The 25014-nt window shown below is 40.2% G+C and overlaps 1 protein-coding gene across 1 annotated transcript in view; it reads left to right on the top strand.

Annotated features, from left to right (window-relative positions):
- LOC126175023 (sugar transporter SWEET1-like) overlaps positions 1–24452 on the top strand; it is a 43363-nt gene extending 18911 nt beyond the window's left edge. Inside the window, exons 5-6 of the mRNA XM_049921522.1 lie at positions 2080–2199; positions 23514–24452. Of these exons, the coding sequence (XP_049777479.1) occupies positions 2080–2199; positions 23514–23615 (222 nt within the window). The 3' untranslated portion in view covers positions 23616–24452. The remainder of the gene's footprint in view (positions 1–2079; positions 2200–23513) is intronic.
- Positions 24453–25014: the final 562 nt, after the last annotated feature.

The following is a 25014-nucleotide window of genomic DNA, read 5'->3' as shown; positions in this document are numbered from 1 at the left end:
GCAGAGATGCTGAGTCGCAGATGGGCACAACAGTTGCCTGAGACTGCAGTCGTGTGTGTGTGTGTGTGTGTGTGTGTGTGTGTGTGTGTGTGTGTGTGGTGGGGGAGTCAATGGCTGAAAGCTTTAATTGTGAGAGTCATTTTGTTGTGCCTATCTGTGACTCAGCATCTCCGCTATATGGTTTGTATTGTATTACTGTCTTAGTCCTTCAGTGGGTCAGCTAGGGAGTGATGCGAGTGAATGAAGTCTCTCTCACTGCAAATGAGTCCTGCAGAAGCCCTCCACTGCTCTCTGACCTGCTTACCAGCCTGACATATATTACACTTTTACCTCTCTTTAAATAATTTATCATCTCTGTCATCAGTATGCCTTGATTTGCCCCCTTCGTACATACTGTTAAAATTCTGTCAAACTTCTGGCAGATGTCACTCTACATGGGCAATCACCTGATATAAGGACTGATGACCTGGTTGATCAATCCTTTAAGCCTTCTCCCCCCCCCCCCTCCCCGCCCCCAAATCTCTGGTCATCTATTATAAAAATTAAACTCCATCCGAATATATCTCAGAACACGCAATGGTGCTGACTGACTGCTGTGCCAGCCTCAGCCTACAGGTGTCACTGGATGCACATATGGAGGGTTCTGTGGTCAGCACACTGCTCTTCCAGCCAGTGGCAGTTTTTGCGACTGGAAAGATATTGAGGTCACTACTTTGCAGCTGCACACCAACAGAGCATTAATAGGTCTTCTTGACTGATGAATTGTTGACAAAATTACCATAGCTTTCTCTAGTCAGGTTACAAATAGCTTAAGGAACAAAATTGAATGAATACGTATCTTTAATTTTGTGATGTAACCAAGAAGAGATACCATATACCTTAATAAGATTTTCACCATAATTGTGGTATGTACACTGCAATAAGTCTTCCTATCAGATTAAAGTTATGTGCAATACTTGAAATTGTATTTGAACCTTTGTCTCACATATGTAACTTTACACCAAATAAGGCAGTGGAGTGTGCCTCTCACTAATTTCACTGATAAGAGTGCCTCCTACTTGCTTTACCAAAGCCTAAGTGCATGTTACTGGTTTCATTTAACCCTCGAGTGGGTGTGCCTGTGTATAAAGTGCACCAACCAAAAATAAAATGATTTTGTGCAGATCCATTTTTGTTTCACAACTGCAAACCTATACCTATTCCTACAGTATTGCTTCAGGTAAAACAGCGATAAATTGTGTTGTCATATGTCCAGGTGAGCAGCAGTAATATAAAATACAAAGCGAGCTAGGAGCTAGGGGAGAAAAAATTTATGATCAGTTAAAAAAAAAAATGACCCTAGTTATGAACTAGCAACATAATCCCACATTGAGGCAGTTGTCTACAATGTAATTAGTGATCGAATAAGCAGCTGACAGAGATCTGATGAAACCGCACTGCTTAATGCTTTGAATGAATGCATCATTACTGTCTCTTTAGCCCCTGTCCTTGGCAAGAGTTATAGTGAAAATTTATGTTATTATTGTTTAATAAAACAGTAGTTTAGCTCATATTATGTAAGTTTATTTTCTCCTTGTTTAAATAAACTAAGATTAAACTGTAATTTTGATCATACTTGGCTTACCTTGGTAACATAAGGAAAGCTATTCTTTTCGTGTGTACAAAGTGTGCTGCACGTTCGCTCATGTTATGGAAAAACTTGAGGGTTAAGAATGTTTGGTGCCTGTATAACACTCTTTTTACTCAAGTAAAATGTTTCCTTATACATTACCTTGCTGGAAGGTTGCTCACATATAGAAAATAAAATCCATCTGCTCTTATTGCATAGAATTCCACTATTACATTGTTACATTGCATACCACAGTCTTGTGGTTATTACTGTTGCCTAGTGGCTTGCTACAAGAATCACTACGAGAATTTGCAGAAAGTGATCTAAATTTTTGCATACTCATCACCATCTTAATGTACTTTGCTTAATTTTGTATGCACTAGTACACTCCTTTCTTTGTAGCTTAATGTTTGTCCATATTTTATGTTAAATATGATGATTTGCTAGTGGTGGTTCTTTTTCGTTATTAGGGTGAAATCATAAGAAGTAAAAGCAGTGCTTCTCTACCATTTCCATTAATACTGTCGGGGACAGTAGTTTCTGCAGAATGGCTTTTGTATGGCATTATAATTAAAAATCATTTCATTCAGGTAAGTATTATAAAGATTAGCACACTGTTGGAGTATAGCTATTGGCACTCACATTTTCACTTTTAGTAATATTGTTTTGTGCACCCATGGGATCATTATGATTGTCTAATCAATTTCCACATAGCTGTTTCAATGCCTTGTGTTCATGCACATTCAATGTATCTCTATGTTGTTTCCCTAGCAGCCTGTGCTTGTTGTAATGGTATGACAATGGAATTGCCAGTGGAATGTCATTATTATTTTGTATATAAAAACTACAGTGTATGCTGAATGTGAATGCACTCACTAAATATACCCTTCCATTACCAATGGAAGGATTAAAGCATCATTTTAGATCTGCTTTATTTTTCCATATTAAATAATGTTAAGATAAAAGACATTCACAGCTGCAGTCCCCTCCTCTTGAAAGGGGGTGGGGGTGTGATTTGTAAAAACTTACTGAATTTTCACATACAAACTACAAGCAAATAAGATGTATTGGGTGCCTTTCTCAACTTTATTGCTTCAAAATACAATTCAGCAAAAATATGGAGAGACTAAAACCCAGAGATTCAGTCTACAGTCAAAATGTAAGCAACAAATCAGTTTGTATAGCTGCAGAAGAAAGTAAGAATTGCTCCAAACCATGAATTAGGAGTTAGGGGAAAGAGAAAGGTGTGAGAGTTTGAGTTTGAGAGTGGGACAGGGAGTGTGTTGAGAAGAAAGTAGGAAAGACTAATAAAGGTCAAACTTAAATGGAGACCCCATGATGGATGAGACAAACAATGACCACTGGCTTCCATGAGACTGAATGCTTAAAAGTGGCATTGCACAAACGTGACAGTGATGAAAGTATCTAGACAAAAAGCAGGTTGTTATGACCTGGTGCCTGAGAACAAGCATCTCAGAAATTGTGAAGATGGTTTGCTGTTTGTATGTTGTTGTTAGTTTTGAGCAGCTATGGAAAGTTGTTGAAAGATGGTGAACCACGAGTAGACAACAAGGTGTTGGACATCGATGTCTCATCACAGAATGTACAATACTGGTGCAGGCGCAAGTGCTCTGGAGCACACAGTTCAATACACATTGTTGAACATCAGGCTCCACAGCAGATGACCCCTGCATGTTCCCATGGTGACCGAATGTCATCAATTATGATTGCAGTGGGTGCATGATCATAGATGATGGCCCTTGGGTTAATGGAAATGTATCATCTCACCAGATGAAGCACGTTTCTTATTAAACTAAGTTAATGGTCATATCCAAATATGCCATTGCCCAGGCAAAAAGTTGTTCGAAACATGCATACTGCTATGGACATGGACTTTTGAGGACAGCATTATGTTATCAGGGACATTAACTTGCACTTCTGGGGGATCTATGCTGGTTATCAAAGGCACCATGAGACCTTTGAACTGTAAGAACATTACTGCAGACCACTTCAATCCCTTCTTGTTTGATATCTTCTCAGATAACAGCGGCATTTTCCAGGGGGGGCTAACCATGTCACAAGGCCAGAATTGTGCTGCAGTGTTTTGGGGATTGCAACAGAGAACTCATTAATATCGTCGGCACCAAATTCATCTGACCTGAACCAGTGGAACACTTCTGAGATTTCTGAGATGCTATGGGACCAGCTCAGCATCCTCCAACCACTGGTCCATAATTAATGGGAACTGTGTGATCTGTGCGTAGATATAAACTGCCACATACCTCTGGAAATTACCAAGGAGTTGTTGAATCTGTACCATGTAGAATATTTTTGTATTTCGTTCTGAAGGTGGACAAGCACATTGTTAAGGAGTGGTCATAACATTTTGGCTCATCAATGTGTGTGCTGGAAAGCAGGTACCAAGTGGTGAAGTTTAGAAGTACTCCTTCAGCCATGGGCATCCAAATGACTCGTATGGTGAAAAATGTTTGCATGTCACTGCAGTTACTTTCCACCGAAGTTCCAAGTAGCTTCAGGGGATCAGTAAATTTTATTCCAGGTTTTTCTCATGCAATGAGAGAAATATTTGTTGGGTGTTAACTGCTTCAGTTTGTAAAGGGAAATTGCTATCCTCGTAATATAAAAAATCCATAAATTAAAAGAGGAATCAGCATGCTCAGTTTAAAGTTGTTTGTGTACTATTCTGTAACACGTTGGAACCAACAGAATGCAGCCCCCACTGTGAATGTTGTTCTTGGGCACGAGATTTGTCAGTTGCTATTCATAAGCAGCTGGAATTGCCATGACTGCTGTCATGTGATTGGAAGTTTCTGTGAATAGGTGTGTTAAGAAGGCTACTAAGATACCAAAGTACCTCAAGTACTATCCTCTCCAATGGATATCATCTCCTGTACAGAAAATATTGAATCTATTGCCTCTCATCTCCTTGATAATGAGTGGCATATAGTGGTAGATCTAGCTGCCCCATGGAAGAGGCATTGGCCATTGAGGACTCTGGGTACTACACCAATCTCCTAACCAATAGGAGGTGCTTTCTTTAGCTAAAAGTGACCATGAGCCAGTGAGAGGCATCTCACGTGTTGTGAAAGTTGTTGTGTCCATTGTCAAGGAAGCATGGGGCTGTTAATCAGCAGTAGATCAAACATTTACGTGTGTAATGTACCACTTAAGGCAATTGCAACAGGGGAGAGAAAGATTATCTTGGGCATTCAGTATGTCTTCCTGGAGACCTCATTTAATGTGTCGAAGTGACTGTTCTGGCAGCCATTCTGACTAGCTCTTCTTAAGTTTCCAAAGTTTTACAATGCCCAACTGAGTTTATTGTTGTGCCACACTCAGAAAAGTAGGCAAGAAATGCACAGATCCTGTCCAAAAAACAATTTCCATAATCTTTCTTGCAGACTGTTTGCAAGCTCCCCCCCCCCCCCCCCCCCACTTCCCCCCTCCAGGGAATCTGTGTGCCACCACTCCGTAGACAGCAATTTGGTCTCACAGTTGACTTGTCTCATCTCCAGTTAAGATCTGATAAAGTCAGTCATGACCTGTTTTGTAAGAATCCAGAAATGTCAGTGATTTAATCATCCATTTGTTCTTTTGGATTTCTGTCAAGATTTTTGATATCAATCTTGCACAAAAGTTATGATAGCCTAGCTTCTTTGCAACATTTCAATGCAGCAAGAGTCATAAAATTTGTGGGAACCTCAACAAGAGCTTCATCATTGGAATAGGCAGTTCTGTGGAATCTTCTTACTGACTTTCACAACCAGTTCACCAGTCACAATCCACCTTGCTCTTCATCATAAACATTAATTTTACCTTTGAATGTAATGCACCATTGGCCCACTCCACACAAAATTTTCGGGCCTAGAATACCAACCATTATTTAAAATTTTGCTGGAAGACTTCTGTGCGATATATCTTAAAGGGTAACACAAGCTAAAAAAAATTTTTTTTAAAAAAATCAAGGTTGTTTTTCATATTGATTTTAGTTCTTTAGTAGATTACAGATTATGCAATAATGATGGCAAAAAGTATAAGTAGCTTTCAAATTCTTTTTTTAGGCTATATTTCATAGTGTTGGAAAGTTCTTTTAATCTTTAGCATTCAAAGAATTGCTAAGTTTCATAGTTCCAAGGGAAAATATATTGTCACTTAACATGAAAAAAAATATTTGCTCAGTCAAGTGAAAGCGTATTTTTAATAGGTAAATGTGGGGAAAATCTGGGATTTTTTCCTTGCCTGTGTATACAATAATCATATTGCACAAATGAGTGGTACTCATATCAAATAAGACTTTTTCTGGATACCGAATACTCCAAAGAAGGGAGCCAAGAATGGTCACAGATTTGTGTGACCCATGGACACCATAATGGACGTGTACATAAAAAGTTTCAGGAACAAGCTTTTTGAGGAATCTACATTACTGGGAAATGGAAAAAAAAACACTACGAATTAATCGAACCCGCAGAGAGAAATTTTGTTGATCCACTCTTGAAGATGATTACAACGAACAGTGTCCCCCTCCCCAGGGAGCCCACAGCTCTTTTGGGGGTTGTGTGTGTGGTGCACACGGGGCCCCGGGCTATTGCAGCTTCTCTACCCTCGTGGGCTGCATTCCGTTCTTCCCCCTTCTGCCCTCCCTCTTTCTCCCTTAGTGTTTCCCTTTACAATAACTCGACTGTTCCCTTGGTTCTGCTGTTGCTTTATCTCTTGTCTTGCTTTTCAACTCCCCCCTCCCTTTCTTTCTTTCCCCATCCTCCTTCTCCCCCCTCCCCCCTTTTGGGGTTTGGCCTCACTTTCAAAAATGTTTCTGTAGTGTGAGCCATTTCGGGAAGATTCCTCTATTCTCTTCATTCTCATTTCCCCACTGTAGTGTCCTCCTCCTCTCTCCTGCTAGGTCACAAGCAAGGTAGCCAGTACCGTTGGTGGGGCTGTTACATACTCATATGGTTGAGCTCCTTGACAACACAGGGATCACACTTCTTGCACCTGAGCTATGACCACTTCGTGTATGCCTAGGAGAAGTTGATTATCGGAACTCCCAACGATGACCGCTGTGCCAGGTGGCCCTTGATGCTTCTTAGTGGCACCAATGGGGTGAACCCGATTGCAGTGGGTGGTACCAGAGCAGACACTCCAGACATGAAGCATGCTAAGCTCCATATTTCTGGCCACTCTTCTGTTGCTGTCTCTTCGGATAGGGACAGTTCTCTCTCGGGTTCTACTTTTGCTTCCTTTGCCTGCCACTCCCTGTGAGGAGGGCCAGGACACTGGCTTGGGGCAAAACACTTTCCCTGCTACTTGGTTTGTTCCAGGACAGATGGGGAGCCTCTCGCCATTACCAAACTGCTGTTTCTTTGTAGAACACGTTGAAGATAAATTTGATGAAGTTGACTCCCTTAGTGACTGAAGAGTTTTTGATCAGTAGGGAACCAAATCATATCTTACTAAGTCAAGTTGTCTTTGTGCTTGTGAGTCCTTAGGAGACATCCCAGTGAGCATTACTCCTCAAGTCCTTAAATATGACACAGGACATTATTTTCCACAGGGACCAGCTCCTTCAATTTGATGAGAAAGTCGGGACTAATCTGTCGCAGCACGGTGTCCGTTTCATCTGGCTTGTCCAATCTTGATGATAACTGCACTTTCATCCTGTGTTTTGAGGGGGATACCCCTCTGGAAAAAGTCAGTTACTGTTTACCCAGTGTGACTTGAAGTCCTATGTTCCACCTCCCGTGCACTGTTTCCAGTGTCTCAGTTTGCAGGACCCATACTCCGTGGGCCTCAAGGCTGCTCATTCTGTTTTGGATCTGGATACTGCTGTGACTGACTCTCTTCCTGACCACACCACCTCTCGCCGTCCAAAGGAGGAAGGTGGTTTCGAGATGAGGCCCTCCTGACATCCTTAGGAGTGTCGCTCCTCCCTCTCAACCACCAACCAACCTAAATTCGCGGATGTTCCTCCTGCCTTATCGGTGACAGACACAGACTCGGCACAACTATCAATTCTTGCCTGTTTGATGTCCATATGACCAATGGAATTATAATGTTTATCATTTTCTGGAATTGCAATCTCTTCCTTCGCTCTAACACATAGCTTGTATTTTATTGCAGGAATGTCATTTTATGGATTCTCATTTGCAAATTTTTGTTGTTTCCAAGCCTTCTACTGGAACAGGGTTGGCCTTGCAAGCCTCTGGTGGTGTCTGTAAATTGATCTAAACTGACATTGTTAGCTCCTGGGTTCCTCTTCAAACTGCACTGGAAACAGTGGTTGTTCAGATCCATTTAGACTGGGCAGTAACAATATGTAGTCTCTGTCTCCCCACAGACTGGCCTCTTACACTTTCTGCCCTCCTTTGACAGCCCCCTCCCCCCTTCCTTCTCCTTGGGGATTTTAGCACCCATAATACTCTGTGGGATGGTACTGTGACCACTGACAGAGGCAGGGTTGAAGACCTGCCTCCTCAACACCAGAGCTCCTGAACACTTTAGTGTGGCATGCGGCACTTCTGTGGCCATTAATCTTTCCTTCTGTAGCCCTTGATTCCTCTCCTCTCTTCAATGGGTAGTCCATGATGATTTGTGTGACAGCAATCATTTTCTGATTGTTTCATCTTCCCTTCAGCATCAGTCACTTGGATGTCCTTCCAGGTGGACCTCTGCTAATGCGAATTGGGATGCCTCTCTCTTGGCTGCCATACCACGTGCTCCACCACATGGTGGCACTGATGAGTCTCTACAGAGTTCGAGTGACGCCATCCTTTCAGCTGTTGCTTCAGCGATTCCCTTTTCCTCAGGTTCTCCCCAATAGAAGACTGTCCCTTGGTGGATGCCATAATTGCTGCAGTTATTAAAGACCACTGTTGTGCCCTCCAATGCTACAAATGGTATCCATCTCTCGACCACCTCCTGGCCTATAAATGCTTTCATGACCAGTACTGTTATCTAGTTAAATGCCAGAAACAGGTTTGTTGGGAATGATATGTCACTGCCATAGGGCTGTGTACTTCCTCTTAGCAGGTATGGGCAAAGATCAGGTGCATTTTGGCCACCACCCTCCTACAGGTGTCCCAGAAATTTTCCTGAACGATGTTATCCTCGCCTGCACAGACTATATCGCTGAACATTTTACTCAGCATTTTGCCTTGGCCTTGGCATCGGCATCCATCAACTATCTGCCCGCATTCGATCTTCTCAAACACCGTCTGGAATGCCTCCCTGTATCTTTTGTTCCTTGTCACTTGGAGCCTTGTAATGCCCCTGTAGCGAGTGGGAATGTGCTAGCGCCTGTGCTATCTGCCCCAACACGACTTCTTGACTGGACTAGGTGCACAACCAAATGCTTAAACACTTATTGGAGAGTGAGGGGAATTCCCTTCCCAGTGGCAAGAAAGTATTTTTGTTCCAGCTTTGAAATCTGGTAAACTGCCTCTTCAGATGGACAGCTATCATTCGATCCATTTAATGAATGTCCTTTGCAGGTTACTTGAATGTGTAGTGAGTTGTATTGGATCCTTGAATCATAGGACATTTTGGCTCCACTCCTGGTGGTTTCACCAAAGTTGTTCTACTGCAGATAATTTAGTCTACTTTGAGTCTGCAATCTGAACGGCTTTTGCCTGGTGTCAACACCTTGTTACAGTCTTCTTCTATCTGCATAGAGCTTATGATACCACATGGTGCCAAAACAGCCTTGCCACTTTGTGTAAATGGGGCCTCTGGTGCCCGCTCCTGATTTTTATCTAACACTTCCTGTACAGGTTAGCACCTCCCTTAGCAATTTCCATCTGCAGGAGAATGTAGTTCTGGTTTAAGTGTCCCTCACTTTTAGTGGCTATTGGTGATCTGGTGGTGGCTGTGAGATGTACAATCTTTCCCTCTTTGTATGCTGATGACTTTTTCATGTATTTTTGTTTATCCACAGTGGCTGTGGCTGAACACACTCCAAGGAGCAATACACTGAATGCAATCTTGGACTCTCACTCATGGTTTCCAATTTTCGGGTGCCAAGATGTGCATTAGGCGTTTCTTTCGTCATGTTAGAGTGCATCCCATCCAGATCTGTACCTTGATGGGCGTCCCTGAATGCGTTGGTCTCTCATTGGTCTTTTGGAACTGGTCTTTCATTCCCAGTTGACATGGCTTCTCCAACTTTGTCAGTAAAGCAGACATGTTGTTCGCAGCTCAATACTCTTCAATGTCTCAGCACTACCAACTGCTGCGTGGACCGCTGTATTCTGCTCCGGCTCTACAAAGCATTGTTCCAGTTCTGTCTAGATTATGGGAATCTCACATATGGCTCAGCATCACCTTTGATGCTACAAATGCTGGACCTGATACACTGTTGGGAGAAGACTGGCAACTGAGACCTTTTGGACTAGCCCCATGATCAGCTGCAGCAGAGGCTGGTGTTCCACCATTACAGTTTCAGCACCAACAGCATTTCCATCTGCATTTGCATACAGTTCCTTTTTTCAGAACTCCAGATTCCCCTCTACCACCTCTTCTCTGGGCCATCTCACACTCAACCCCATGGTTCATGTCCCGTCCACAGTTCTGTCTTGACCTATGACAAGATCCGAAAGACTTGGCTCCACCTCAAGCCATCTGCTGCCAATTCTTCTCCATTCTTGGCGCATTTCGTGGTTCAGAAGTAGTCTATACTGATGGTTTGATGGTTTCTGGTCACACTGGCTCTGCTTATGTTCATGCACTATGTAATGAACTCCCGTTCTTGCCAAATGGCTGCATTGTTTTCACTGCAGAGATGGTAGCTATTTCTTGTGCTCTTGAGCATATCTGTTACTGCATTGGAGAGTCCTTCCTTAACTTTAGCGACTCGTTGAGCAGTTTATACGCTTCATGATCCCTTGGTCCTGACTGTCCAGGATTACCTTTTTGCCCTCAGTGTGGCTGTTGGTGGTCTTTATGTGAACCCTGGGTCACATCTGGATCCTGAAGAATGAAGTCGCTGACAGTCTGGCCAGACTAGCTACTGGCAAGCCACCTCTTGAGATAAGTATTCTGGAAATAGATCTTTGATCTGTATCATACTGCCAAATTTTAAGGATTTGGAATATGGAATTGTATACCCAGACTTCACTGGATGAACTAGAGGCAATATAAAGGATATAACGAATTTGTGGAGGTCCCCTATGGAGGCCTCTCACAAGGGCTCCACAATGGCCATACTTTGTTGACTCATGGTCATCTCCTCTGTCTGAGGATCTGACCCACTGTTGTTGTGGTGCCAGTTTCATGGTGGTCCATATTTTGCTGGGCTGTCCTAACCTAGCCGTTCTGTGGTAGACTCTGACCTGGTTTTGCAATTTATCTGTGAAGGGGTTTTTTATCACTCAGTCTAATGGAAGGTGCCTTAGCCTTGTCAGCCCATTGAAGAGTTGGCAGAATGGCCTGTTACCTCCTCTGCCTTAACTAGACAATAGGTATCTGGCTGGGCTTGGTGGTCTGCCCCACCTGTTCTTTCACTCTTCTCCCCCTTCTTGCATGTTCTTTTTTACTTTGTGTTCTTCCTATGTTTACCGTGATTCTCTTGCCCTGTCACTGTCACTAGTATTTTTCTGTGAATTATTGTTGGATGGGGCGCCTCTTGTAAGTGGAAGGGGGTATATCCCCCATGGCACTTTCTGCCTTTGAAGGGCTCTGTTAGACCTTGGAGTTTTCTTTCCTTGTGTTTCACACACTTGACCTTTCTTTGGTGTGCAGTTTTGGTTTGCCTGTTCCAGGCAGGCGGGACTGATGACCTCGTTGTTTGGGCATTTTGATTGTTAAACCAACCAGCAACGACAATCACACAGACAGTGCCATACCCATCCGTGTATAGTCAAATGCCAGTGTTAGTGCTCTGTATACACTCCTTTTGCAAAAGTGAAGCCTGCAGTTCTCCCATGGAGATGATTATAGAGGTGATGAATGTAATCTTGTGGAATGGCCTACCCTGCAAATACTACCTGGTGCCTCAATTGGGCCAGATATCCTGACAGTCTGGCAGACCTTGCAAGATCACGTTTCAAACAGTCACAAATGGTCTCAGTGGGGGAAAGATGTAGGGATTGCGCTGGCCGAGGTAGTTGATGTACGCCTTGGAAAGCAAGTTGGATGGCACGGGATACATGTAAATGTGCACTGTCGTGTTGTAAAACCACATCACCTTGTTGGTGCATGAATGGTGGCATGAAGGGTTGAATGATGATTTGGAAGTCCCTTCATTGTTCATTGTTCTCTCCATGATCACTGGAAGAGAAAAGCCATTGTCAGATATGGCTCACCACACTGCGATGCTGCATTTTGGCCCTATGTGCCTCTGTCATGTACACTCCAGAAGGTCGTGCTCACCTGTACGATGCCAGATACACCTGTGACCATTTCTGGCACCTAAGTAGAAGCAACTGTCATCACTGAAGACAAGTTCCCATTTGTTTGTGCACAAGTGCCTGTTGCTACACGATGTTGGAGTGTGTGCAGAAGATGCTCTAATGAGACACAGGATCATAGCTCTGCTTGATGGAGATGGTTGCAAAGGGTTCTCACTGATACTCCTGGAGCTACAGTGTCCCCAATTTGTTGTGAATTTTTTGTGTAGTACAATACTGCACTTTGTAAAATGCGACAGCCTTGTGGCATGCACCTGTGCATTGCCGCTGTCCGGACTCAGGCTGACGGGCATGGGGACCTTCTGCTGAGATCTGGCAACAACCTTGATGCAATGTGGAGACCTCTTGCTCCACATGTATCACATTTCTGCAATATGACTACCCAGTTTCCCACAGACCTACTAAACACCCTCGCTCAAACTCTGTCAATTGCACAAACATATCACATCTGTGCAGTTGAGATGTGATAACCGTGTTGCAGAAACAGACAGAGCTCTTTACGATATGGAAAACTGGCTACTGCTGGCTCTGTAGGTGGAAAGCTGCTGCAAAATGTGCAACATTTTGTGGCTGATAACAAGGTTCCTGGTTTGGTGTGCAGCTGATCATCGCATTAACTGCCCTCTCTTGTTGAGTCCTTTGCAAATATGGCATATCTTAGTCACTTGTGTCAAGGGATTCTGTAATTTTCCAATATTGTACTAGAACACAGTATGTATTGCACCCTTAGGGACTGTCCCAAGATTGGACTAATTATAACACATACAGATTTATTTAGGCAGTCACTCTTCTTGCCCTCTAAATGAGAATGGAATGAGAAGCAGCCATAATACAGATAGCACACACTTTAAGTTGGCCCCTGAGCAGAGGATGCTGAGAGCAAAAGCTTGTGAGTGGCTTGTTGCACATTGATTGCCGGGACAAGCCGCACCTCCTCCTTGAGCAGCCATATTATATCTTATAAAAGAAACAAACTTGTAATGGATTAATGTGTAATAGAAAGACACAAATGTTGACTGGTTGCTAGGACCAGGTACACCTTCTTTGCTTATTTTTGTAAATAATATTAAAAATTGCTATGCACAACTCTGCACACAAATAAACACTACATTTTTAGTGACTATGTATTGCCATTGCACACACTACCTTCATGTAGCTAAGGTAGGCAATGGAGTACATTCTGGAGTGACATGAAATCAGCCGACTTGCTCCAACTGGAGAGTGGCAAAGTTATAGTGGTACATGGGAAGGACTCTTTGTCATGCACTTCATAGTAGGTTTCAGAGTACAAATGTAAATCTAAGATGGGTTGTCCGTGAGTGATGCACGGAAATGAGATAAACTTTGCCAAAAATCCTTTCTACACCTTTCAAAAATAATCATGTCGTACACTTACTAAGTCTTAAACATGTGAGCTGGCGTTTCGAAAGATAAGCCCCATGCATTCTGCCAGTGTGAAATACTCCAACACATAATGTACATAATCAGGGAGATAGAAATTAATAAGAGGACTAGTGTGATTTATCAACAGAATGAAAAGTTCTGTCCAGCATTTCATACTAGCATGGCCACAAACCATTCACCCTCTCTGAGTTGCCAAAAGTTATCTTGATCAGTAAATGTGATACAGAAAATAATTGCAGGAACATGGGTACTTAAACCATTTTGGTTCTTTACACTAATATTCATGACACTTTTGGATTTGGCAATGCAACATCAAAAAGGGAGTTCGTTCTCACCAAACACTTGTTTGGGGTTTACACACTGCTGTCTTTCCACAGTTTCACCATTATTTAACAGTGTCTCTTCTCCTTCTCTCTTAAGAGAACCTATTTCCTGTATTGGTATTTTTCATTATATTTTGTTTTATTGATGTATATTATCGTTATTGTTACTACTACTACTGCTGCTGCTGCTGCTAGTATTATTATTATTATTATTATTATTATTATTATTATTTCTTTCCTTTCTCAGACATTATGTCTGGTTAAAGGTGGAAAGTAACACAGACCTTGATCGAGCGTGACTTCTGTATATGTACGGTATATGTTACATTGCATTTAGGAACTTTCGGGTAGTTGAGCATGTATCAATAATTACAGATTTCATAGTTGTATATATACATTTGGATGTAGCTGTATTGCGTTGATGTACTGGTGGATATTGTGTGGTATGACTCCTGTAGTTGATAGTATAATTGGTATAATGTCAACTTTATCCTGGTGCCACATGTCCTTGACTTCCTCAGCCAAATGGATGTGTTTTTCAATTTTTTCTTCTGTATATTTGTTGTATTGGGTATGGATATTTCGATTAGTTGTGTTAATTTCTTCTTTTTATTGGTGAGTATGATGTCAGATTTGTTGTGTGGTGTTGTTTTATCTGTTATAATGGTTCTGTTCCAGTATAATTTGTATTCATCATTCTCCAGTACATTTTGTGGTGCATACTTGTATGTGGGAGCATGTTGTTTTTTTTAGTTTATGTTGTATGGCAAGTTGTTGATGTATTATTTTTGCTACATTGTCATGTCTTCTGGGGTATTCTGTATTTGTTAGTACTCGTATTGTACATGCGCTTGTGATGTGATCTACTGTTTCTATCTGTTGTTTGCAAAGTCTGCATTTATCGGTTGTGGTATTGGGATCTTTAATAATATGCTTGCTGTAATATCTAGTGTTTATTGTTTGAACCTGTATTGCAATCATGAATCCTTCCGTCTCACTGTATATATTGCCTTTTTTTAGCCATGTGTTGGATGCGTCTTGATCGACGTGTGGCTGTGTTAGATGATACGGGTGCTTGCCATGTAGTGTTTTCTTTTTCCAATTTACTTTCTTCGTATCTGTTGATGTTATGTGATCTAGAGGGTTGTAGAAGTGGTTATGAAATTGCAATGGTGTAGCCAATGTATTTATATGAGTGATTGCTTTGTGTATTTTGCTTGTTTCTGCTCGTTCTATAAAGAATTTTCTTAAATTGTCTACCTGTCCATAATGTAGGTTTTTTATGTCGATAAATCCCCTTCCTCCTTCCCTTCTGTTTAATGTGAATCTTTCTGCTGCTGAATGTATGTGATGTATTCTATATTTGTGGCATTGTGATCATGTAAGCGTATTGAGTGCTTCTAGGTCTGTGTTACTCCATTTCACTACTCCAAGTCAGTATTGGTATAGCATAAGTATTTATAGCTTTTGTCTTGTTTCTTGCTGTCAATTCTGCTTTTCTGAGCAAGTGCATCTTGTCTGTCACTTTAGGAGTGGAGCTCATGTTGAAGTGTCATGTGTTTTTCTTGTTTCCTATCCAGATTATCCAGCTCTAGTTGGATCCAGTGTATCTGATAATGAGTGTAGCCCAGATATTGAGTGCCTTGATGGTATAGCTGTCATTCAGTCTGTTTTATTTTCCTGACATCTTTGCTGACCAAATATTTCTTACATGCCCATGCTTGATATCGTCCAGCTGTGAAATGCCTAAGTATTTGTAGGCTTCTCACATTCTGTCTACACTGCATGAGTGGGACTTTTGGGGTTGCTTACCAGTTTTTATCCAGAATCTCCTATATCACTGTCCTGGGTCCAGATAGGTTCAGCCCTCGGCAACCAATAAGTACAGGAAATTGGGATACTCAGAGTTGGGTTCTGAGTGTAACCCTCTTTGCGAGTATGATCGGTAGTATTGTGGCTGCACTGGGACCCACATCTTCACCACCAATATATATGGATGACTCTACCTGTCTTACCTTTCTACATCATTGAGCACTGCAAGGCACCAACTTCAGGAGGCCATATAGAAAATACATAACTCAGCCATGAATTGTGGATATCAATTTTCTCCCACAAAAACCGGCTTGTTCAATTTTGTCAACTTTGAAGTGCCCATCCTTAACCAGAACTTTACCTTGGTAGCCAGCTAATTGAAGTCATTAAAATGTTCAAATTTGTACTCATTTTATTTGTTGATAAGTTAACCAGGGTACTGCATGTATGCTAACTCAAGACGAATTACATGAGGACACTTTAATACCCTCAGACTTCTCAACAACACCTCCTGGGGTGCAGACTGCACAGTTCTGTGATTCTACAAATCTTTAATTTTCTTCTGTTGGAACTTGTATGTGTTGTGTGCATGTTAGCAGTACCATCAGTACCAAACTTGGTAGATGCTGTCCACCACAGTCATGCAGGGTTAGCAACTGAAGCCTTCCATATGAGTCCCACTAGACAGCATCCTGGTGAAAGGTGGTATCCCACCCATAGGGTCAGACACAAGCAATTCATGGTGAACCATGCAGTCTGTCTGTCTAGTGCCTAACCATCCATGAACTCGACTCTGCATTGTAATCAGCAGTTCAGACTTTTTATGAATAGTCCACATATTGGTAGACCAACTGTGGTACGATAGGAGGCTCTGTGCAAGGACCGCCCACTGCCTACTCTTTCTGCGTATATAGTTCCCTTTCGGAACCCACTGTGATGTGTACCCAGTCCTATGAATCGATGCACTTATTTCATGCTCCTAAGAAAAATGATGACAGCCCCTGCCATTCTCAGGCATTTACTCTGTTCAGGTCTCCATGACTAACTCAGTTCTGAGTCCATCTACGTAGATGGATTGGAAGTCAACCACAGGGTTGATTGTGCTGTTGCACACACAGAGGCATGAGAAATATTCTCTGCTGAGAACATGCAGTGAATACATTGCAGAGTTGGATGCCGTATCATAGGCTATGCAATACATTAAAACTTTCACAAAAATGACTTCCTAGTTTGTAGTGACTCCATGAGCACTTAAAAGAATATTTCAATGCTACTCAGTAACTTCATGGTTGCTAACATCCAAGACCTATTAGGTGACCTCCACAGCTCTGAAACCATCATAACACTCATCTGGACACTAATCTACATAGGTATTCTCAAAAATGAATTCACTGACAAATTAGCTAAAGAAGCAACATAGGAAACAAATTTGCATTTGGAGTACCGGGCACAGCCCTAAAACTGCAACTGCAGAATCAAACTTTGAAAGTCTGGGATTTGGAATGGCAAGCATCAAACTTACCCCTGAGTTCCTTTTATGCCCCAAGTACACCCTCCAATGCAGCTGTGGTAGTCATCTCATGATATCCTATATTCTCACAGTGTGTCCTGCTGGCTGATGAGAGACAAGCCATAAACCTGTCTACCTCCCTGCCCTAGATACTTGTGGATGATGGTACAGCAGCTATCAAAATCCATACATTTCCTTAGAGAAGGTTGATTTTATAACTTATGTAGTGAACCTCAATGTTTGATGTCAGTAGTTGATGTGGTTGGAGGGGGGGGGGGGGGGGGGCACTGTGGTGTGCACTCAGTGATTTTTGGCTATTTTCTCTGTCTGTACTGTCATGCAGTTTTAAATTTTTACATGTGTGTTTTATTTATCTTACTATTGAAGCTAATTATAACAATGTAATGAAAAGGATGGTTGCTACTCACCATGTAGTGGAGATGCGAACCAGTCTGACTCCAGCTGTCAGTCTATAGTCATGTGTGAGTTGAGTTTACAAGTGTGCATATCGTGTGTGTGTGTGTGTGTGTGTGTGTGTGTGTGTGTGTGGTGTCTATTTTTGACAAAGGCCTTGTTGGCAAAAAGCTAACTTTCCAACAGTATTTTTGTTGTGCCATTCTGCAACTCAGTATCTCATCTATATGATGAGCAGCAACTTTCCTTTTCATTATATTGTTACATTCCAGCCTGGATTTTCCATCATTTGTTTAAGCTAATTATATGTATAGTCCTTATAGTCTTCATGACTTTCTGACCCCATTTATGTCACACTGACTGTGATGATGCTTCTTAGTGTACCCTTCAGTGACTGGCTACAGGTTTTAGTTCCTTGTGTTTTATCTCGCTTTTAACTATCTAACTTAAGCTACTGTCATGTAAAGTTTCGGCCATGATGATAAGGTCACCACAGACCCAGGAGTTGACAATTCTCCTTTCCTCGTTTCACATAATTTTACAGGAATTTCCTATAAGACTAGGGAGTGATAACCAGGCTGATTAGTCCCTTTAAACCCAAAATCATCATCATTTGTAGGCTTCTGGCTGTTGGTGCTTGATTGTTTGTCCATTTGGCATTTCAATGGTTTTTTTTTTTTTTTTTTTTTTTTTTTTTTTTTTTTTTTACTTTGCCCTTCTTTAAGGCCAGTGTGGTGCACTTGTTTAAGCTGAATTCGATGCTGATGTCATTACTGAAGATGTGGAGTGTGGGAGTGTGAAGCCAAGAGACTGGATTTCATTTTCAGTTTTTCCACTGAGCTTCAGGTGATCCACACCCACGGGTGAGATTTTCTGAGAATTTCTTGCTGTTTGACAGCCCAGTTTGGTTTCTGTAAGGGGGTGTCAGTGGAATCAAGGTAGTCATGAACAACAATGGGGACAATGAGTCTCAGGGGAATATGCCTCTCTCAATGTTGACTAGTCCATAACTTTATTTTTCAACAAGTAGTTCTGTTTTCCAGTGTTCCATTTTCTGTGATGTTCCTGATGATGCTGACTCTGATGGTTTCCAGGCAATTTATGATCCAACAGTGTGGCAGTGAGCCAAAGACTTTTTTTAGTCAATCTAGGTTATATTCAGATTTATTTTCTAGTGTTTGCAGTTTTATAGAATCATATTGTCAGTCAGAAATTGGTGTTTTGTACTGCTGCCTACTCGCTTGTCATCTTTTTGCTCTGCTTATAAGATGTCGTATTCTTCCAGAAAGTCCTCAATTTTGTCAGCTGTAATGCCTGTCAGCAACTTCACCATGGTGGACAAATGTGTTACTGGCCTGTAATATTGAGGTGTTGCTCCTTTAGCTGGGTTCTTCTGTATAAAATGAGTTTTTCTAATTATTAGCCATTCACTGATGTTTCCCATCTGCAATACTGTGTTAGTGTTCAACTATTCTCACTTGGAGTCTAGTTAGGTATTAGAGTCAAAGCTGTTTAGCTGATCGGTGCCAGGGATGTCCAATTTATTACTGTCTTCGCTCTTCTCAATAGTTTCAGATGTTGCATTCAGTTCCAAAGTCCTTGTTCACCCACAAATAGTGTAGTACTTCTTTTTAGTTTCTGAGAAAGCTTTCCATAACTGGGTTGTTGCCTCTTTTCTCGTTATTCAACTTTAAGTTGGCTTGCTGATTTAGGCTGTGTTAGAACTGCCTCTTATTAGATTGAAAAGTTTGATTTTGACATGTACTGGATGATCGCAGTCTTGTATCTTTTGATTTTCCAGCTGTCACAGTTATTTGTAGCTTGAAAATTTCTCATATTTAACCAATACATTATGAGATACTCTTTGGTCTTCGTTATTCAGGTTATGCTCTCTCCTGTTGTTGAAGTTGTTTGCATTATTATTATTATTATTATTATTATTACTATTTATATTATTCCTTTTCTCAGACGTTATGTCTGGTCAAAAATGGAAAGTGACACGGACTTTGATCAAGTGTGACTTCCTTTTAACTGTACGGTATATGTTATATTGCTTTTAGGAACTTTCGGGTAATTGAACATGTATCAATAATTACGGATTTCTGTAGTTGTATGTATAAGTTTGGATGTAGCTGTATTGCATTGATGTACTGGTGGATATTGTGTGGTATGACTCCTGTAGTTGATAGTATAATTGGTATAATGTCGACTTTATCCTGATGCCACATGTCCTTGACTTCCTCAGCCAGTTGGATGTATTTTTCAATTTTTTCTCCTGTTTTCTTTTGTATATTTGTTGTATTGGGTATGGATATTTCGATTAGTTGTGTTAATTTCTTCTTTTTATTGGTGAGTATGATGTCAGGTTTGTTATGTGGTGGTGTTTTATCTGTTATAATGGTTCTGTTCCAGTGTAATTTGTATTCATCATTCTCCAGTACATTTTGTGGTGCATACTTGTATGTGGGAACGTGTTGTTTTATAAGTTTATGTTGTAAGGCAAGCTGTTGATCTATTATTTTTGTTACATTTTCATGTCTTCTGGGGTATTCTGTATTTGCTAGTATTGTACATCCGCTTGTGATGTGATCTACTGTTTCTATTTGTTGTTTGCAAAGTCTGCATTTATCTGTTGTGGTATTGGGATCTTTAATAATATGCTTGCTGTAATATCTGGTGTTCATTGTTTGATCCTGTATTTCAATCATGAATCCTTCCGTCTCACTGTATATATTGCCTTTTTTCTTAGCCATGTGTTGGATGCGTCTTGATCGACGTGTGGCTGTGTTAGATGATACGGGTGCTAGCCATGTAGTGTTTTCTTTTTCCAATTTACTTTCTTCGTATCTGTTGATGTTATGTGATCTAGAGGGTTGTAGAAGTGGTTATGAAATTGCAATGGTGTAGCCAATGTATTGATATGAGTGATTGCTTTGTGTATTTTGCTTGTTTCTGCTCATTCTAGAAAGAATTTTCTTAAATTGTCTACCTGTCCATAATGTAGGTTTTTTATGTCGATGAATCCCCTTCCTCCTTCCTTTCTGCTTAATGTGAATCTTTCTGTTGCTGAATGTATGTGATGTATTCTATATTTGTGGCATTGTAATCATGTAAGTGTATTGAGTGCTTCTAGGTCTGTGTTACTCCATTTCACTACTCCAAATGAGTAGGTCAATATTGGTATAGCTTAAGTATTTATAGCTTTTGTCTTGTTTCTTGCTGTCAATTCTGTTTTCAGTATTTTTGTTAGTCTTTGTCTATATTTTTCTTTTAGTTCTTCTTTAATATTTGTATTATCTATTCCTATATTTTGTCTGTATCCTAGATATTTATAGGCATCTGTTTTTTCCATCGCTTCTATGCAGTCGCTGTGGTTATCCAATATGTAATCATCTTGTTTAGTGTGTTTTCCCTTGACTATGCTATTTTTCTTACATTTGTCTGTTCCAAAAGCCATATTTGTATCATTGCTGAATACTTCTGTTATCTTTAGTAATTGGTTGAGTTGTTGATTAGTTGCTGCCAGTAGTTTTAGATCATCCATGTATAGCAAATGTGTGATTTTGTGTGGGTATGTTCCAGTAATATTATATCCATAATTCGTATTATTTAGCATGTTTGATAGTGGGTTCAGAGCAAGGCAGAACCAGAAAGGACTTAATGAGTCTCCTTGGTATATTCCACGCTTAATCTGTATTGGCTGTGATTTGATATTATCTGAATTTGTTTGGAAATTAAGTGTGGTTTTCCAGTTTTTCATTACTATGTTTAGGAACTGTATCAATTTAGGATCTACTTTGTATATTTCCAATATCTGTAGTAACCATGAGTGGGGTACACTATCAAAAGCTTTTTGGTAATCAATGTATGCGTAGTGTAGCGACCTTTGTTTAGTTTTAGCTTGATATGTCACCTCTGCATCAATTATCAGTTGCTATTTACATCCTTGTGCTTCTTTGCAACAGCCTTTTTGTCCTTCATTTATAATTTTGTTCTGTGTTGTATGTGTCATTAATTTCTGTGTAATGACTGGAGTTAATATTTTGTATATTGTTGGTAGGCATGTTATGGGGCGATATTTAGCTGGGTTTGCTGTGTCTGCTTGATCTTTAGGTTTCACATAGGTTATTCCATGTGTAAGTGTATCAGGGAATGTGTATGGGTCTGCAATGTAACTGTTAAATAATTTAGTTAGATGTGAATGTGTTGAGGTGAACTTCTTTAGCCATAAATTTACTATTTTATCTTTTCCAGGGGCTTTCCAATTGTGCATAGAATTAATTGCTTGGGTGACTTCATGTTGCAATATCATCACTTCAGGCATTTGTGGTATCATCTTGTATGTGTCTGTTTCTGCTTGTATCCACCGTGCATGTCTGTTATGTTGTACTGGGTTTGATCGTGTGTTGCTCCAGAAGTGTTCCATGTCTGTTATGTTTGGTGGATTGTCTATTTTAATGTGTGTGTTATCTATTGTCTGGTAAAATTTCTTTTGGTTTGTGTTGAATGTTTGGTTTTGTTTCCTTCTATTTTCACTTTTTTTGTATCTTCTAAGTCGTTTGGCCAATGCTTGTAATTTCTGCTTCTTTTCATCTAATTGCTCTATCACTTCTTGTTGTGAGAGTTTACCTAACCTTTTTCGTTTTTTTTTCTGACATTTCATTTCTTATAAATTGTGTTTGCTGTCCGATGTCTTTTCTCAGTTTTTCTATTCTGATCTGTAGCCTGTGTTGCCATGCTGGTTTTGTTGGTTTCTTCTGTGTGTTGGTTGGTTCTGATCTCCGTCTAGTGTGTATATTTAGTGTAGTGAGTGCTCCTATATAAACCAGTAGTTGTAACTCTTCCATAGTTGTGTTTTCATTTATTTTGTTGTGTATGATTGTGTTGATAGTTTTTATTGTTGTTTCGACTTGTGGGTTATTTGGTGGTCTATCCAAGAATGGCCTAATGTATGTATTTGTGTCTTTGTATTCTATGTATGTCAACTGAAATTTCTCTTCTATATCTTACATGTATGTCACTTCGTGTTCTATTTGTGCTTGTTCTGGTGGCTGTCTTAAGATTTTGTTTTCCTCTGATTGTTTAATTGATGCATGTTGTTCGTTGTTTGTTTGCTCTGGGATGTTTGAGTCCATTACTGTGTTTTCTTCTTCTTCTGATTGACATTATTTTGTTCCAGTATTTGTTGTACTTGTTGTTTGATGTTTTCTAATTCTGACTGGGGTATTCTGTTATTTTTGGTTATTACACGGATCTGATCAGCTAGTCGTTGTTCTGTTAAAAATTTTAATTCTGGGTATCTGGTAATAAATGTTGTGTATACTTGTGATCTGTATCCAGTTGTGTTGGTTCCTAGGTTTGTTGCTTGGTAATAACAGAACATGAGGTGTCGGTTAACTTCATCTGACCATCTCATCCTCTGTCTTTGTTTTCCTTCTAGGGTGGTTGCAGGAAGCATATCCTGCAAAACACCTCTATTTGGATTTAAATCATTTTCCAGTTGGCTAGCAGTGTCGTTACCATTGTGGGCGGGCATAGGGTTCAAGTGCCGTCCCCGACCATGACGGCGCTTGTCCGAGGCTTCTTTAGTTCTGTCCTGAACCAACTAATCACACTAAAAGAGGGGATTAGCCCTATTAGTGGTTTGTTCTTTTCGTCGCCTTTTACGACTGGCAGAACATATCGGAGACCTGTTCTTTTCCCGGGCCTCCACGGGTTCATCATCATTATTATTATTAATTTTCTTAAAATATATTATCATACATTTCACCACAGCTGCCCAGGTGTATTTTACTTTCCTGCTTGTAATGTAATGTTTAGTTTCCATTTGCAAATTGTTATTTCTTAACAAGTAGTTCTTATCTGAATCACCACCCTCCTGCTCCATGGCTAAAAGAGATTGCCTTGTGTGTTCATTCCCCCCACCCTCCTGCCAGTAAGTTGGTACTCCTTGTGTAACAGAGATATTTTATAATTTGTTGTTCAGTTGAAGAGCCATTTGTTAATTTTTATGTTCCGTTTAGTTGCAGAATGCAGTTGCTCTCGTATTGAGTGCCATTCAGCTGTCACTCTTTGTGATTTATCCAAGTAAACCAAAAGAAAAAGAAGAAAAGAAGAAAGATTAATGCAGATGTGTTTCTAGAGTTAGCAAATTTTTACTACATATGTATACATTATGTACATATAGTTTTAATATATGGATCTGTTGGCAAGTAGATTCCAAACTGTAAAGTATGTTCATCATTTGTGTTTGGTAAGTTTTAAATTATTTATTGCAATAAAACTGTTAAAGTATTTCCGAATCTTTGTCAGAAACAGAAAAACAGATGTTGGGCATCTCTCTCTCTCTCTCTCTCTCTCCTAGAACTTTTCAGTGTACAATTCACACTGTATCAATGTATAATTGTGTGTTATTTATTGTCACCCATTTAAATAATCACTTACATTAAGAAGAGTTTGTGGCAGTTTTACAAATGTGAATATCGAATTATTGCTGCAAAACAAAAGGAGTACAAAATAATAGAAAAGGAAAAATTCTGTGGAGAAATTTCACATGGGCACAGCTTACCTTCAGGAAGTGCAACTCCCAATACAGCCAACAGACACACACAAATAGAAAATGACAGTCATCCCATTTCACAAATTCGTTCTTCAGGGCAGAAAAGAGAGAATAAATGGAAGACATGGGAATGTGTGAAAGTAGGTTATGTGTTACACATAGTGGGAAGCACCAATCTATTTTGTGTGTGTTCTGTTGGCTGTGCTGAGAGTTAACAACTTGATTGGATAGCCTGTCTGCAAACTGAATTATTATAAAAGACTTGCAGTACACAAGACAGTTTGTGTTTACTCATAATAATGCAGTGAATCAATGATTTCCAGATGAGTATTAATTACCTAGACCAGTATTCTTTCTTTCATAAAAGTGTGTGTGTGTGTGTGCGTGTGTGTGTGTGTGTGTGTGTGTGTGTGTGTGTGTGTGTCCTGGCAGTTACTCCTGCATGCTGTTTTCCTTTCTTCAAATAGATCTTCTCACATTCAATTTGTGGATACTTCATTATTTGTACAAATCACATGAAAAAATTTGGACTCAAATAATAAATTTGTGGGGGCAGGACTGTGACAACTAATTAGTGTTTGCTGTCGGAAGAATAATTTTGATATGAAAAATATATTATTTTAAAATGTGAAGTATTGTTCCATGGTGTCACAGTTCAGTTAAAATAATTGTGTGAAAAGCCAGAGAGTGTGGAATAGTACAGCCATTTTCCATTATCTTTCTCATGTGGTCATGATGTTGGCATACCAACTATCAATGTGCAAGTACATTAATGTGTATCATGACACCTAATAATAGTTCTTTTCTCCACTCCCACCACTTGGAATTTGAGTCACTTTACCATCTTTGATGTATGAAATGTGAAAATTACTGCTATAAATTGTAGTACTCAGGTTTTTATCATGTCCATGTTATCAAATCAGTATGTAACATCATTTTTAAAGTACATGAAAATAGAGATACAT

The sequence above is a fragment of the Schistocerca cancellata genome, chromosome 3 (genome assembly GCF_023864275.1).
Source record: "Schistocerca cancellata isolate TAMUIC-IGC-003103 chromosome 3, iqSchCanc2.1, whole genome shotgun sequence".
Taxonomy (NCBI): Eukaryota; Metazoa; Arthropoda; class Insecta; order Orthoptera; family Acrididae; genus Schistocerca; species Schistocerca cancellata.
This window is presented reverse-complemented; position numbering and strand designations above follow the sequence as displayed.